Source organism: Etheostoma cragini, chromosome 18 (assembly GCF_013103735.1).
Source record: "Etheostoma cragini isolate CJK2018 chromosome 18, CSU_Ecrag_1.0, whole genome shotgun sequence".
Taxonomy (NCBI): Eukaryota; Metazoa; Chordata; class Actinopteri; order Perciformes; family Percidae; genus Etheostoma; species Etheostoma cragini.
Window position 1 is genome coordinate 7655557 of NC_048424.1, and position 16918 is coordinate 7672474.

The 16918-nt window shown below is 40.6% G+C and overlaps 2 protein-coding genes across 2 annotated transcripts; one reads left to right on the forward strand and one right to left on the reverse strand.

The window, feature by feature from the left end:
* Window positions 1–565: 565 nt before the first annotated feature.
* Window positions 566–6444, forward strand: LOC117961656. Its single transcript, XM_034900474.1, has 21 exons — window positions 566–727; window positions 814–872; window positions 956–1042; window positions 1123–1244; window positions 1331–1474; window positions 1623–1718; window positions 1801–1971; window positions 2304–2406; window positions 2775–2995; window positions 3138–3294; window positions 3384–3595; window positions 3677–3791; window positions 3874–4073; window positions 4180–4294; window positions 4379–4548; window positions 4633–4727; window positions 5124–5254; window positions 5611–5797; window positions 5897–6038; window positions 6126–6222; window positions 6350–6444. The coding sequence occupies exons 1-21, from the start codon at window positions 705–707 to the stop codon at window positions 6427–6429; spliced, it is 2727 nt and encodes a 908-aa protein (XP_034756365.1). The 5' UTR covers window positions 566–704; the 3' UTR covers window positions 6430–6444.
* Window positions 6445–12209: 5765 nt separating this feature from the next.
* On the reverse strand, window positions 12210–16908 carry LOC117961655. Its single transcript, XM_034900473.1, has 21 exons — window positions 16699–16908; window positions 16520–16596; window positions 16339–16434; window positions 16118–16242; window positions 15827–15967; window positions 15647–15730; window positions 15383–15544; window positions 15206–15302; window positions 14909–15126; window positions 14679–14829; window positions 14389–14597; window positions 14162–14279; window positions 13872–14071; window positions 13685–13799; window positions 13439–13608; window positions 13282–13373; window positions 13080–13210; window positions 12798–12987; window positions 12586–12727; window positions 12385–12511; window positions 12210–12313 (listed from the first exon to the last, which is right to left on the reverse strand). The coding sequence occupies exons 1-21, from the start codon at window positions 16716–16718 to the stop codon at window positions 12228–12230; spliced, it is 2751 nt and encodes a 916-aa protein (XP_034756364.1). The 5' UTR covers window positions 16719–16908; the 3' UTR covers window positions 12210–12227.
* Between the last annotated feature and the right edge of the window lie 10 nt (window positions 16909–16918).

Sequence of the window (16918 nt, forward strand, 5' to 3'; positions counted from 1 at the left end):
AAAAAAAAATCCTGATTTAAAAAAAGCTGAAACTCTTTCCGTTTGTTGTTTTGGTTTAACACGTCATTATTTGATGAAAGTCATACTGTGACCATTACTTTTTTAATTTATGTGATAATAAAAAAACAGAAACATCTGTTTTTTCCAGGATCATGAAAACTTCTAAACTTGTGGTGTCTCTGTGGCTCAGGGGTTAAGACGCTGACCATGAATCACAAAGACCCTAAATTTAAATTTAGCTGGGCACTTTGTACATCGCTCCCTCTCTCATTTCCTATCAAAATGCCAAAATGTCAAAATGTATACAATTACATTAAAAACTTTACTGCACATTTCATTCTCACTATTCATATCAATAGTTTATATATCTATATGTATATCTATATATAGATCTATATATATAGATCTATATGTATAAAACATTTCCTGCAAGATCTGGTGTAGACATAAGTCAACCAGGTAAATCAATCTCTTTGCAGTTAATATTAAGACTTACTTCCAGCCACTTGACGAGACACAGGTCCACACAGTTAGTCCAATCCGACTGTAATAGGATTCACCTGTGTGTAGTTGAATTTGTTAGCAGGAACCGCCCTCATCATGTCCATATGTGGAGGCCTGTAGAGTTTATGCCTGTCCCAAACACTTTAAAAACAAGGCAAAGGTAGAGACTTAAATGTTGCCCATTTCCTACCTCTTGTGCCATGGGTTGTTTAGTCAAATTGGGGTTTGTAGTTCTATTTCTATTCACTGCTTTTATTTAATGTTTTGGATTTTTCTTGCTACTTTCAAAACCTATTTTATCTCTTTCAGGTGGCTTACTCTCATATTAGCTGTTGTAAATATAAGCGCTCAAAAGAAATCCTTGATAAGTAAGTTGGTTCTAATAATTTTTATATAAGGTTTAAATGTTTTGTGCCATGTGCTGTTTACTTATATACGTGTTTAATCCCAGATGTCAGCTCAAAATGCTTGGGGAACATCATGCGTGTGGATGTCGGTCCACTAGGAGGAAATCTTCTTGAAGTGTCTGGTGTTGTTAGTAAGTTGATAACTCTGAATTCAGTTTTTATTTTAACTGTCTCAGACGCTTCCTTCTAACTGTCCTCTTTCCCTCCTCAGATAACTCTGCGATCCTGATTACACCAAGATTAGCTTCCATGTGTGGCTTCAGCATGAAGATGGACCCTCTAGGAAATGCTATGATTTTTGCCTCCCTTCAAAACTGTTTTGCTCAAAATGTGGTAGAGACATATGATTGTAGAAAAGTACTTTTATTTATTTTTGTTTTTGTTTTTCTTTAATCATCTTGAGTCTCTTCTGTTTGTAGGATGATAAGGCATTCACAACAACGTTAAAGCTTCGTCTGCATGGGAATTGGATGACTGAAGATGAGGTGTACCAGGTGGCTGAGACCTGCCAATACACTGCCTGGGCCTCCAGGGAAATTGTCTGTGTCCAAAACTACATGGAGGCAAGTGAATGCAGCATGACTCAACTGTTATTTTTCAGTCTATATGATTAAGTGGCTTTATATCCTATATGAGCGTTAAGGCTGGTACATTTGATGTCACTGGAGAGGGGGAGATTGATTATCACTTATGGAATGGCCTCATTTTTAGGTGTCTGTGAAGAGGGCAGCTCCAGAAGATTATGCCCTGCCTCTACATCACGTCTCAGGGGTTAAGTCAATGTTTCGCAATGTTCGACAAGTTAAGGTTAGATGAGCTAGTTGTGCATTTAACTTAACTTTTTTTAAATTCATTTCTGCATAATTTCCTTTTGATATTTGTTTCACAGAAACAACCCGTAGATGCAGAATTCAGACTCTCAACACTCACATTCTTCACTCCTGAGGAGAGGCTCATGAAGGTCCCTGAAGCACAGCGCAGAGGTTATGGGATTGCAAAAACCCCTACAAGACTGGTTTTGCGAATCCCAAAGACTTCACCTGAAATATACACTCAGACTGTAAGTGGGACTACAGTTCACTAAAATTTTAAAACGAGCTTTACTTTGGACATCTTGCCCCTCAGACAGGCACTGGCTAAATAGTTGCAGCTCATTAGAACTCCCTACTTGCTTACACTTGCAGTAAACTACTATCTGCTAATATAAGCTTTAAAAAAAAGGATTAATTTGAAATCCAGCTGGCACAGTTAAATAAGTCTATTTTACTGTATGTATATCCCACTCACTATGTTGCATCACCCACATCCTTGTCAAATTCTCTACTGTGACCAAAGTACACAAGAAATGGCGTGACCAAACCTTCACACATGTTCTGTAATTTCACCCTGCAGGTAGCTGGTGTTCCAATGATGGTGCTTAAAACTTCCATGAAATTTGAAAAGAAGTGGCTGGTGACCCAAATCAATGTGGATGCAGCTTGCCCAATACTGGAGGGTAAGGTTGAACACTAGGCAGTGGCCACTCTGAGGCTATGTTCTCTGTATATTCTCTTGGAATTGTGGCTCTAGCATTTGGGGTTTTAGCAGTATACTGAACTGATTTCTGTATTTTTAGACTTTGTAGATTTATGACTATGATAAGGCAAACTTTTCGCCACTAGAATTGATAAAACTGTAGCATGGGGGCCTTTTTAGGAGTAGAACATTGAGTTTTTTTTTTTTTGGGACATAAAACCATTCTGTCCTTTGGGCCTGATATCACTATCCTTCATCTTTCTCAGACTATGATAGTGAATAGATCAATCATTAAATGTGTCCATATGGGTCTTTGACGTGCTGTATTTTTGCCTCTTTTGTGTTCAGGTAGTGTTTCCCTAACCCCAAACACAATCAGCTGGATCCTGCCAAGGAACATTGACCCGCTGATGTCCTCTGGTCAGGTTAAACTGTTGGAGGTGCACATGGGTGTTGATGGCCAGAGGCTCAACACTGCTGAGATGGCTGCCAGACAATATGTGTTGTCTGTCAGTGATGTGCACATTGTCATTAAAATTCCTGTTGGGGCTGTTGGTGGCCACTTTAAGGTCAGATTTACTTTTAGATCCATTTTAAATATATAAATGAGTTTTTTATTTTTTTTTTCTATCCGTCCTATTTTGATTTAGAATTGTGAAGATTATAATGCAATTAAGGTAACTCCTTACTGAAGACTTTTGAATTTTGCAGAGTCATGTTCAGGATGGTCAGTACCTCACTACTTATACCATTGTACCAATGCTTGAGTTGCTCTGGACTGAAGACTCTGCTTACGAGGACACAAGATACAAAGTCATCCTTCCCATCACAACGCCACTTCTGTCTCGACCAGTGCAAGTCATTGACAGTGAGTTTATATTTTTTGTATTTTTTCTTGGTACTCTTGGCCACACCGGAAATGTATTGTAAGCTCCCGTCATTCTTTTTGTCGCGCAGACACTGTTACCAAGGAGCAGATATTTAAGGTGCTGATCGGGCCTTTCAGCCCTGATGTAGCACTGATAAACATCACCTTCCCCTATGAGGTTTTGTCAGTGGCAGACGGCAACCTTAGAGGCTTTAACATCCTGCAGCATGAGTCTCACAACAACAGCTCAAAGGTCTTTACACTGGAAGTGCCCTTCACAGACCCTAGTGTACTACAAATGGTAAGCTTTACTCTGAACTAGGGAAATAACCTGCAAAAGTTTGTTATAATTTTGAGGGCTAATCTTTCTATTTCCCAACAGAGAGAAAAAAGCATTACAGTCTACTCTCTTTACCTGACCTTTGGCTTGCTGGTCCTGCCAGAGTTTGCTCCATTTTCTGTCTCTGCTTATCTGGAAGCTAAAATAATAGACATAGGTCTGTACTCAAGGAAATTACCCATTTATTTATAACAAAATGGGCAAAACTACTTGCAACTAACCCCCTGCCCCCTCTGCAGTTCAACCTTCAATCTCTGGTGGCTGCGATGGTCAAAACTTTCACATCTTCGTGAAACATGGGACCAACTCCTTGAACTTTCAGCTCACAGTAGGAAGACAAGTGTTGACCCCAGACTTGGCTCAGCAGTTCGGCTTCATGGACAATGGAACACACTTAAGTTTTTCAGTACCATCTTATGCCCCTATTGTTGTAAAAGAGGTACATCCCTTCAAGTTTACCTAACCAAAGCATTGCATGTGCAGGGATTTCTCTTGGACACTTGTTGTAGAGATTATGTGCAACTTCTTTGTTTCTGACTTCTCAGGCTGTTGAGGGGTCCTCCATCAGAAGCAGACTCGATGTGGCTCTGAAGTTTCCTGAGGCCGACAAAAATATCAAAGACTTCTCTTTGGCTTGCAACTTCTTCTCAACACTGACTGGTTTGTTAGAGGGAAACATGCTTTTCATGGGGGGAGGGCAGGCACTAACCTGACTCTGCTTAAAGTCTGGTCCTCCTTCTTTAGAGTGTTTTCCTAATGGAACCATGACAGCTGTGGCGCTGAAACTGGAGTCAGTTCCCAGCCTCAACCCCAGGCAGCTCACCCTCAGAGACCCCAGCTGTGGTCCCTCATATAGCAATGACCACTATGCTTATTTTGTCTTCGCTGGAAACTCCTGTGGGACAACCAGACAGGTAGCATGCTGTTGAAATGATTTCCCTAAATGCAGACTGTTAACACAGATTGACCTAAACAAGTGTCTTTTCTTCTTTCCTCAGTTTTTGCCAAATACGATGATGTATGAAAATGAAATCTCTGTGCCAGATGAAAATTTAATGAAAACAAACTCAAATAAGGACTCGCTGGATTATCAGTGAGTGACTTTGACACATTTCAGCTCTCATGGGTTTAAACTTTTTTTTGTTGGTATAAAATCAAAAGTGCCTACGCCTTTTATTTTTTAACCAGCCTTATGCAGAATGTCTTTGTCTTAACGCAATAGCAAACTGAGCATTTGAGGTTTGGCTGGGCAAGACCAATTTTCACTTTGTAGACTATAAATTGGCAGATTTGTGAGTCTACCCAGGAGACCTGTGAACTGCCACTAAATTTTAGTTTAAGCTATACGTGCAACGCAAAACAATCCCTCTGGTACATGAAAGATGTAAACATTGGCAATGACAAATTTGATGATTTATTTTAATTTTGTTTTTCAGTTATAGACAAGACGGACTAAAGTTGTCTAATGGGATTTTTTCTTTTTCAAAAGTCTAAAGGTTTCTTGTCATTATGACATCAACACAAACCAGGGCGTGGCCTTCTTCACCAGCCCTCGTACAAATGAACCATTTGCTGCAAATGCAAGAGGCGAGCTGCAAGTTGAAATGAGACTTGCTTCAGGTAAGGAAAGTTCTGAATGCAAGGGACATGATCACATTTCCACCAACCTGCATAACACTTTTGATATCGGACAGTCTTGCAACTCCATAGCCAAGATTTCCTGCATTTCAAAATGACTGTTCTGAAATTTGTACTAATGGTTGCCTAAAGCCAGGAGGCATTCCCAAAAATTAACTTTTTAAGCCAATCATGACTTAAAATAACTATACTTCTTGCATAGTTGGTTCACATCTTTTTAAACCTAATCTAAATGAAGTTGACGAGTATATCATTTCTCATTTTGTGAATCCTGTGTACAGGCTCACTTGTATTGTCTAAATCCATAACTTAGTCATGTTCTTGCTCTCTTCACTCAGATGACACCTACAGCGCATTTTACAACCTAGATGGTCCCATCACAAAGTACCTACAACAGCCGCTGTATTTTGAGGTGAAACTGATGAAGTCTACAAACCCTGAGGTGTCATTGGCACTTATGTCCTGCTGGGCGACTCTAGAGAATGACCGCAAATCCCTTCCCAGATGGGACATAATAATTGATGGGTAACTTCTTAATCTTTTCCTGCTGGGACATTTGGCCACAAAAAGAACTGTTGAACTGAACTTGGGAAATATTTAACAATTATTTATTTTTACCCTCAGCTGTCCAAGCCCAAAGGACCCGTTCCCAGTGAAATTCCATCCTGTTTTTCCTGATGGCAGAGTTCAGTATCCTTCTCATGTCAAGCGCTTTGAGGTCCCAATGTTTGCCTTTGCCGACGATAACGAGAACTTGAAAAGCAAGGTCATTTTAGATAAGATGTGTCAAATTTGTGAAACCTTTGCTGTAAATAACAATCCCAATAGCAATAAATCTGTTCCTTACTTCCAGCTCTTTTTCCACTGTGACGTGGTGCTCTGTGATGCTAGAAATCCAGTGGGTAGACCTTGTACTGGGCAGTGTTCAACCCCGGACTACACTACAAAAGGTTTGACCTCCATTATACTGTAATTAACACTAAGGCCTTGACTTGTTGGCAGAGATAAGGGATGGGATAAATACTCCTTAGTTGATGTTCTGTTAAAGTGACTAACTTATGAATTGTTTCTTTACAGGTCAAAAACGTGCCGTTTCCAAAGGCCAAAGATCCAAACCCGTGTCATTAGGACCCATATTTATTGAACAAAATCCTTAGATTTTAAAAAACAATTGCTTTGGATATTACCCTGGATATGGATTTTCTTTTTCAGCTGTAGTTTTCTATGGTTAAAATGAAGTCCCAATAAAACATTTTGTTAGAAAATGTCTGTCTTGAACCTTATTTTAACAAATGATACAATGTTGTGAATTTGAACCGTGCATCTAAATTAATGTCCAAGGACCGCAGATCACTGCAACTTATAAATGGATAATTTTTTTTTTTCTTCTACAGGCTTTGTTTCAATAGTCTAAAGCCAAGTTTAATGGGGGTTCTCTATTTGTGTAAATGCGGAATGTTCAGTGGTACACATTTTTACAGCCTAAATCATAGATGGAATTTTTTCTCTCCCCTCAATTCTACCACTACACCAGTTATGAGATTTTTGCAAATTTATCGACTCGAATGAACTTGTGCATAAGTAATCAACCTTTGCTCAAGGTGTGGTACCTTTCGTCAGAAATAGCCTAGAGTATTTTGGACGATGGAGTCCTAAGCTTGGCGAACCTATTTTTTTTTTTTTTTTTTTTTTGGCCAGTTTTGTCCATTCCTCTGTGCAGAACCTCATGCTCTGCCAGGTTAAAGGGGGGGGGGGGTGTTAGTGCACAGCCATTATCAGATTCCTCCAGAGATGTTCAGGCTGGGCCACTCTGACATTCGGAGTTGTCCTGAAGCCACTAGTTTAGCTTGGCTGTGTGCTTAGGTCATTGTCCTGTTAGATGAACTGAGCACTGTCTAGAAGGTTTTCTTCCAGTAGGCTTGTGTACATGGCTGCATTCAACTTCTCCTCAATCCTGACTAGTCTGCTTGTTTCTGCCGAAAAAAATCCCTACATGATGTAACCACCATACTTCACTGTAAAAATGTATTGGCCAGGGGATGAGCGGTGCTGGTGTCCTCCAAACATAACGCTTTGCATTCACACCGAAGAGTTTTATCTTTGTCTTATATGACCAGAGAATTTTGTTTCATTGTCAAGTCTTCAAGGTGCCTTTTGGTAAACTCCAGGTGGGTACCATGTGCCTGTTAAGAGTTGCTTCCTTCTGGCTACTTTACCATTCAGGCCTGATTGGAGGGCTTCAGCAATGGTCATTCCTCTGAAAGGTTCTCCCCTCCCCTTCCAAACGTCTTCCATGTACAGATGGAGGCCGCTGTGCTCATTGGGACCTTTAAAGCAGCAGACGTTTTTCAGTACCCAGATTTGTGACGAGACAATCCTGTGTCGGTCTACAGACATTTCCTTCAACTTCATGCTTGTTTCGTGGTCTGACATGCACTGTGGGACCTCGTATAGACAGATGCGTGCCTTTCCAAATCATGTCCAATTGACTGAATTTACCACAGGCGGACTCCAATCGAACATCTCAAAGATGATCAGTGTAAACAAAATGATCATTTTGTCTGAGACAAAATCCCCAACAGACCCAAATTGCCTGCCCAACAGATAAGTTCTAAACCAGTTTAAGACTGGACTAAACAGGCTGATGTGTCTACTCTGTAATAAAATCTGATGGTCAACGGTTGCGCTGAGATCCAAGAGCACAAGGAAAGAATTTATTAGAATCAGTGTTTGGATGCAGAATGTTCACACCTGTAATAAGTGTGGTTTCTGTGCTGTGGTGGGGCTGAAAGCCTGATTGATAAATGTCCAGAAGGCTGTTTGACATTAGTTGATGAGCTGAAAAGAGTTTTTTTTTTTCTATTATCTTGCTGAGAAATGGCAAGGTTGGAGATGGACCTATATGTACACATGACTGCATCAAGATTGCTCTTTTTCAGGAGTAGTTTAATGACATGATTTCTAATACCTCATGTACAGTTTAAAAAAAACAGCAGGGGGAGAGGGTCCAAACAGCAGGTTGAGGACCTGAGCTGTTCAACAGGGTCATTGAATTTTTTTTTAGGTCAATGTAGAGAAAATGAGCTGTGGCAGCAGTCATGTTCCTGGAAAACTGGAGGGTAGGATGATTTGTAGGCCTTGATGCACTAATATTCCATCTGATAGCTATGATTTTGTTGTTAAATGTAGCAAATTCTTCACACAGACAGCATCTCTCATGGGGTTGTAGATGGTGAATTAATAGTTTGATCAAAAGTAGAGAAAAGCATTTTAGAGAAGAAAGACTCAGGTCTGTTTCATGTTTTGTTGTAGTGATAAGTTTTCTTATGTACTGGATACCATGGTGAACATGGAGTTTGGTATTTCTCCACTTTCTTTCTGCCTTGCAACACTCTCTCTTACTATGCCCAACAACCGCTCCATTCCTCCAGGAGACTTCTTGTTTTTCTGTGTTTTTGGTTAAAACAGGTGCAAAGTTATCAATGGCATTTTGTATTTTAAAGTTAAAGTTGTTTGCAGGGTCTTCACTGAATGGTGCCATGGACAAAAATTAGTTATTTACAGTGCAGCTGCATTGAAACCTTTAAACAGTTTAAATGCAGTAAACTAGAGCATTGCCCATTTGAATTATTGGTTTAATTACAGGTTAGATAATAGGGTCATAAATGGTCCAGGGGCCAGTCTATTGACTCAGTGGCAGAAACCACAGGAGAAGTCAGTTTGATAGCCAAAAACAGAAATTACATCTTGGAATAACCTAGATCTAGTGCTGCATGTAGTCCTGTGAGACTCAGTTTGTATGTTTATACATGAACTAAGATGAGTCATGACTGACATTGAAATGAACTGAAGTTAGGGCAGTAAAATACTTCAGTAACAAATTTGACTGTATCTTCCTGAGACCCAGCCCATTTACTTATGTACACTGTAGTGGACATTGAAGTTTCATCCCTCTCTTTGGATTCTTTTGTGTGAGTCCATTAATTCCTGCTGAACTGTACAGAGGACATCCTGGTCTTTTCAGTGATATGTCATTTGATTGGGGGGTTATGCCGTAAATTGCTTCTTTCTTTCAATCCAAAATGGACGGCATTGGAAAAAGCCTGTTTTATGGAAAGATGAGACTTGAGTCAAATATTGTTTGTCTATGATTTTGTTACTATGATGATCATATATTTTCTTGTTCATTAAGGTGTTAAGAATCATACTCATACTGTAGATGATGCGTCTTTTGAAATATTTGTCATTTTAGAAATGTCAATTTTAGTGGACATCAGGACTTTCTTTATGTAAATAATGACTCCACATTGTCGTAGGAAACACAACTGAAGCAGAAAAAATTCTTTACCAAATAGTTGAGGGAGATTCAGATTTGGAGTTGTCAGATGATGAAAGAGATGAAGATGAGTGTCAACCTGGATAGAAGATGGTGATATGGAAGATGATGAAGAAGGCTCAAGGCTCAAGAAGGCTGAAGGGACAGACACAGATCCAGACAGGGACAAGCAGGAAACTCATTGCCCTCTGTGGGCCAGGAGTAACATTTATGTTTGATGCAGTTCCACAATTTTAAATTTAGCATTGAGAAATAAAACTTATATCATTTGTTATTTGTTGTTTTTTTCCATTCATATCAGATTTGCACCTGTGTTACCTGGGCTTCCTATATGTCAAGAAGATGACCCTACAAAAAGTGCGGACTGGAGTCCAAGTGAATACTTTTCACAGTACAGTAACAAGGTCTTTGAAGATTTGGCAACAGACACAAATCAAAGAGAGCTGCAAAGCAGAGGAGTATGTATGAACACTATGCGACAAGAAATAAAAATCTCCTTTGGCATTTCAGTCCACATGGCATGCCTTTGCTGTCCCAGAATTAAAATGTTTTGGACCAAAAAAACTAAAGTGCCAGTCATAAGTAGCAAAATGACAAGGGATAGATTTTTCAGGATAAGAAACTCCCTCAAGAGGAAACAAAGAAGGAAGATATTCTTTGGAAAGTCAGGCCAATTGTGTGCAGCAATGCTGTCTCAGCCTTGCAAAGCCAGAAAGGGTCTGCATTGATAAGCAAATCCTCCAATCTACATGCCGTTGTCCAATCAGGCAGTATGTTCCAGCAAGCCAAACCCTACTGGCCTAAAGGTATTTGTCCTTGCATCCCCAAATGGTCCAATGCTTGATTTTGAAGTCTACTAAGGGAAGAATACCTTTACAATCCAAAGGTTAGGAGTTGGAGTTGCAGCAGTTCTACACATGATTTAAACTATTCCATCGGGAAGCCACATATTCTGACAGGTACTTCACAACCATACATCTTTTGGACGCATTGCTGGCAAAGGGCCTTCCTGAAACTGGAACCATAATGAAGAACCATGTCCCAAAGCTGTGACAGCTGCCAGAAGACAAACAGTTGAAAAAAGAGGCGAGAGGGACATCAGGTCAGAAAGAGTCCTGAGCTGGCCATCCCAAAATGGTTCAACAAACCAGTGCTCATGGCAACCACTGTACATGGGAAAGACCCGGAAGACATCTAAACCAGATGGTCCAAGAAAGAAAAGCTCCTGATCCAGGTTATGAGACCAACAGTAATTAAGTATGACAACATGTGTGGCGTGGATCTATGCAATTGCATGCTAAGCTTCTGACTGACCATCCAAGAACACACATCAGTACGTGGACTTTAAATTACTCCTAGCTGAAGAGCTGTTGGAGAGTTTGGAACTGGATGAAAGCTGTGAAGAGAGTGAGGATGAGTCACAATCTAAAATGAGGATCCCACACCCAGAGCCATCTATGCGCAGACTAGGAGCCATGCACATGCCTGAGATGATGGATACCATACATGCAGAAATGAGGGCACCAAGACTTACATGAGATGCACAAAATGCAAGATGGTCCTCTGCATTACCAAAAAGAGAATTGCTTCCAGTACAATCACCACTAAAAGAAAATATAGAGTGATGAAAAAAAACTTAGATTCAGTATGACAGAAAAAAAAAGAATCCAACAAAATCAGTTACATGTTCAAATAACGCTAAAAGGAGTTGAGGGGACCAATCAAAGGAGATGGACATAAAGTGTTGAGCTTTAAACAGTAAACGTCCTTGCAAAACTCAAGGATTCAAGAATGTCTATTTTTAAATCAAATTGCCTGTATTCATGGATATTACTCTGCAGCCCAAATGTCTATTCTTGATTGTAAAAATTTGTATCTACTAAATGATGCTATTGTCCACTACAGTGGACATGCTGTAAAATAAAAGTTGGATGTTTAAACCTCAGGTATGGAATCAAAACTCGGGAACTAAGGAAATGTCCCCTGGTTCCCAGGAGGGTATGCACAACGAATAAGCTCATTCTTGCAAACTGAGTGTGGCTGGTTGAAATCAGCACAGGTATTACCAAGTGCAGCCTAGCAGCTGCACCTATGATACATCATCCCTCTTTGACAGCAGTTAGAGTCCGTAGTTTGTAGAACGTTTTGCCACAGTGTTAGGAAAGGGTCCCTTAGTCCAATCCTGGCCATATGTCAGTATAATACCTGATTACACCCGATTTAGGTACTTCTGACATTAAAGGGCCTCTTTAACAAGAGATCTGGTCAGTCTTTCAAGATACTTTTAAAAAGAAGTTGGTCTGGATTATCCAGAATGTCAGGACCTTCAGCTTCCCTTTGGTGTTTCCAAAGGATACCCCAAAAAAAAAAAAAAAAAAAAAAAAAACTTTAGGTAGAAGAAAATATTTCTGTTTTTTGGCCTCAAATGCAATGGGGTGAGTAAAAGTTCCTTAAATGACAAGTTTTAAGATTATAGCAGCAAGTGCATTTGTCTTTATATCGAAAGTCACGCATTTCTGGTGAATCCGCAACAGGTTGCCAGATGCAAGTTTTAAAGAAAGCAAATGACAAACAAATGTCAATTAGGCAAGGAAACTGACATGTTTAAGAAACTTGTCTTTATTTCAATAGGTTTGACTGAGTGTTTCTAACAATAGGTCCAGTGGAGATCTGCCTTTGGTGGGTGTAGTCCATGCTTCCTCGCTCTAGAAACAAGCATATATATTACCAACTGCACATAATTATATGTTTGTCCAGACTTATTTGATCCACTTACCCCTTCTCAGTCCTTTGGTTCCTTGATGTTTGTCATCACCCAGGCCAGTAGGATGCACACACTGGCCTCTGCATGAACCATCTTGGCTATTATTGTCACAAATCAGTGCATCACAGTGGACATAAATCTGAAGACAAAGAGGATTTGTTATGCAGGACTTGTGCAGCTGTTCCTTCCCTCATTTGAATGTACAATTCTTACCTCATCATCCACAACCTCTTCATCTTTAGTAAAGGTGAACATCTTCATAGAGAAGCGTTTGATGTGGGATGGGACCAACACTCTGGCATCACTCACAACGGGATAGAAAATAGTCTTATAGCTGTCATCACGATTCTCACAGCTAGAGAAGAAAAACAAAAGTTAACTTTGCCTTTCAGCAGTCTTTTAAACTCATGATTCATAGACATTACCTGTCCACAATAATGTCCCAGCTTGGCAGGGATGTCCGGTTATTGTTAAGGGTGGCCCAACAGTTTTCCAGGATGAGCTCCAATTGTGGGTCAGTAGACTCCATCAGCTCCACCTCAAAATACAGAGGCTGCCTCAGATATTCTGCTACTGGATAGTCTTCTGCTTGGTAGAAGTGACGATATGATGAATCTGAAGGAGAAGAGTCCCATTAGAGAAAGGCATAGACCAAACAGACTGCATGTGAAGACAAGATCAAGGACTTAGTAAAAATGTAACCTTACCTTGGGAAAGCCTCATGTGCACCATTAGCTGCCCTAAGCCAATCTCTGCGGTGGGGTTAAAGCTGCGGTGTGTAGAGCTGAACGCAACACTCAAAGTTGCATTGATCACATAGTAGCAAGAAATAGTTTGCCTATTAAGAGAAAAAATGTTTTAAAGTCTGCAGATGATACATCAGAATAAAAGATTGGCTGAGTCTCCTACCTGTACTCAGGATCAATTGGTGATGTGTATGCTTGTCCTTTGTTGTAGGCCAGGGTAATCTCATTTTCATACACCATGTAGTGGTCCAGGAACTAAACAAAAAAAGAAGTTGTTAACAAAGCAACATTTTATAGCTTAACTATAACTTCATACTTACTCTTCTAGTGGTCCCACAGGAATCACCAGTGAAAGAGAAATATGCTACACGAATGTCACTGAACACTGGTTTGCAGGACTTGTCCTGCAGAGTAAACTGGCTTGGCACGAGATTTGGCACCGATTCCACCTTTACTGCCAAAGCGGTCATTGTTCCGTTGGGGTAGCACACTGAAGGTAAAAAAGGTAGGCATTAGGAAAAAAAGCCCTGGGATCTCAAGCAGCAGAAGCAATGTTTACATCTTACCAGTTGATGCAAGGGGGAAGTTGCAGGACAGAAAGTAGTCAGCAAGCACCCAGTTGTTAATAGTATCAAACAGAAGTAGGTCAACTCTGGCTCTGATTGAAGCTGAGGTAAACAGCTGTAAAAAGGAGAAGTTATCAATGCAGAAGTTATCCAGTCCAAAATCTAGTGAACCTGCAGCTCTACATACCTCAAACACTGTGTCCTTGGCACTGTATGGCAGTATGAGGCTAAAATGGGTGCCATTTTCTTGGAAGTGGTATTCCTCAGCAACCTCAGGTGTCAGTGTTTGAGATCCAACCATTGCCTGGAAATTTCTGCCTTGACTTCCATATTTCACATGGATGTAAAACATGTTCTGGTCACAGGTGCCAGTAATAACGGGTAGCACTAAAAGCAGAAAAAGTTAGATTTTTTCACCCATGTTTATGATGGGTAGCTTTCGTTTCACAGTACAGCCATCAACAAAACATGACTCACCAATATCTTGCAAAGATGCCTGCAACTCCACTGGGTGGGCAAAGGGAGTTCCTTCAGGCAATATGATGAACCCAAAGGTCAACTGGAGAAAGTAGGTTGTAACCAAGCGCTGAGGATTCTGCAGGTATGCATATATATATAAAGCTTAGGGATGTCACTGAAACTTACAAATGCAAAGCAAACAGCTGGTACAGACTGAAGTTTTTGAATCCAAAATTTCCACATACATGTTTCAGGACGACCTCATCACTAAAGGGCACTTGTAAAGAGAAGCCCTTGGTTCCATTGGAGAAAAGGTGCTCCTGGATGATAAAGTCTCTGGCACTGCACTCCTCAATAGTGAGAACCCCAGTAGAAAAGGTAATGTTCCTCAGCTGCACATCATGAAGGAATGTGCCTAAGAACATGCTGAACACGCGGCTCTCTGGAACAGTATCTTGAGGAATAAAAAAAAGCAGCATGTTGTAACCTTCTCCACAAGCCCGATTTCTATAGTCTACCAGAAAAAGCAACTTACCGTTTTGGACGTGGGGAGGACGAGGCATTAGAGGGGTGGTAATAGGGTACAAGACCTTGTATCTGGTATCTTGAGCGTTACTCCTCCACAGTAACTCAAGCATGGGCTCCACAGTGTAGGTGATGTGGTACTGGTAATCTGGGGCATGGCTCTGCAATTATTCATGACATTTTAATAAAACATGCAAATAGACTTGTGATTTTGTATGTTATATCTAAAGACTTTCCAACCTTGTAGTAACCATCAGGCGATCCCACTTGGATCTCAATGATGATGTGGAAGTCTGTGGAGTATAGTGTATGCCCCCGTGCAGTCATTTGAGATTTATCCAGCCTTTGCCCGTTGATGCCCATGTGCAATTCTAGGATTTTAAACTTGCTATCAACCAAAGGTGTCACACGGCGAGGAACGTGCCAAGAGATTACATCGTTTGTGTAGAGGACGCCACCTGTTTAATGACAAAGCAACTGTTAATGTAACTGTAATCACTTATTGTTTACTGTAAGATTGATTTCAGCAAGATTCACCTGTGGGACAAGCAGCTGCCAAGTTCACCACACTCAGACCATGTTTTGCCTTGTAGTAAGCGCTGACCTTTACAACTTCCATGGGAACTCCAGCCACCTAAAAGAGATGTCGACATAATGTCAAGGTTTAACATCAATGACGAAAATAAACACTTGAGATTGTAGTGTGTTGCTTACATCCTCATAATAAGTCTCCGCTGTATTGTATGGACTTCGCATAACCAGACGGGTTGGGGTAACCATAGCACTGTAGCCAGCTTGTTCGACCTCCTTCAGCATCATGGTCACTAGCTGTGGGGTGTTAAATGTTACCTTCCAGATACCAAGTTCTTCTGAGTCCTGTAGGGAAGAAATACATTTTATTGAAGGGGTTGCCAAATGGTGCAAGGTCATATTAAGTCAGTCACTCTAGTTTAATACCGGAATTTTTAGTTAACATACATCATGAATGGAGTCAAGCGTGGAGCTGTCTTTAACATTCTGAGCCTGTCCCTTAGCATTGGGCGTAGCCAAGTGGTTTGACACCTAAAAAACAAAAAACAAAAAAAACATATTATAAAAAGCTAGCAGTTATAATTTGTTATCACAAAAAAAAAAAGGCATCAAGGTAAAGTGACCTACCTCCATATAGTTCCTATCGCAAAGAATCTCTCTGGAGGCCCATCGAGGGTAGCTGCAAGTCTGAGTCACATCATGGCTGATCACATCTGATTGACCCGCGCTGTACATTTTGAGTCTCAAGCCAACATCATATGAATCTTCCTACAAGACAAGGTAAAAACAAAAAAGCATGGGACGTTCAATGAGACACTGCACATCAATTGGAGGTTTGAGTCAAATTTTCAGGGAATCAAACCCATTGAATGCATGTTCTCACTGGCAAAAGTGAAAACACGAAGACCGTTTACATACTTTATTGTTCACATAGCAGCCCAATAGAGAGGTGTAGATTCTTGTGTTGCCCCAGGGGTCAGACTCCATGCTGTATCCACACCGAGCAGCCAAGCTGGGTGTAATCAAAATGTGCTGGGTGCCATCTGTTGGGGGGGGGGCAAACATGACAGGGATGACTTCTTACAGCAACGAACTAAACTGCTTGTTATGGGGAGAAAAAACAACAACTTTATACTCACTGATGGCCTCCACCTCGAGCTGGTTCCCCACTGCTAGAGCCTTGTCTAACGAAAGCCTCATTAGATTACCCACACAGTCGGTCGTTAATCCACTGCCTGTTGAAGCAAAAACTTGTGAGGAAAAGTGCAAACTGACTTGATGATTGACTGATGACATGATTTCACGTAAATGAAAGCTTACTTGACTGCGAATTGTGCTTCAAATTCGGCTTTGCTTGAACCAGGAGGATTAACGCAGCCATCACGTTCCATAACAAACTGAAACAAAAAGAACACAAGTTAGACAACCTGGCTGCAGCTGCTAGTTTAAAACAAGCAACAACAACAACAAAAAAGAAGGAAACAAGAAATGAAACTTACCTTTTATCAAGCATCCTCATGTTGCAGTCAGAGCACAGCCAAACAAAACAAAAAACCTACAGGAATCCGATCACTATCAGAGAATGGCAATGCGACGCTAGCACATCACCTCAAAAGAACCAACTCTGAAGTGAACGGGCTGAGTGCTCTTCCAGGCATCCCCAGCTGTTTTATCAGCGGATGATGATTACACACAGCTGAGGCGTATAGGTGATTTACA

Coding starts and splice junctions, on each gene's coding strand:
- LOC117961656 (XM_034900474.1), top strand. CDS start 705: ATGGGTTGTTTAGTCAAATTGGG. Junction 728..813: donor GGTTGTTTAGTCAAATTGGG/GTTTGTAGTTCT, acceptor TATCTCTTTCAG/GTGGCTTACTCTCATATTAG. Junction 5,255..5,610: donor TGAAATGAGACTTGCTTCAG/GTAAGGAAAGTT, acceptor CTCTTCACTCAG/ATGACACCTACAGCGCATTT.
- LOC117961655 (XM_034900473.1), bottom strand. CDS start 16,718: ATGAGGATGCTTGATAAAAG. Junction 15,968..16,117: donor GCTGCTATGTGAACAATAAA/GTATGTAAACGG, acceptor CTTGTCTTGTAG/GAAGATTCATATGATGTTGG. Junction 12,988..13,079: donor GCACATGAGGCTTTCCCAAG/GTAAGGTTACAT, acceptor CTTCTCCTTCAG/ATTCATCATATCGTCACTTC.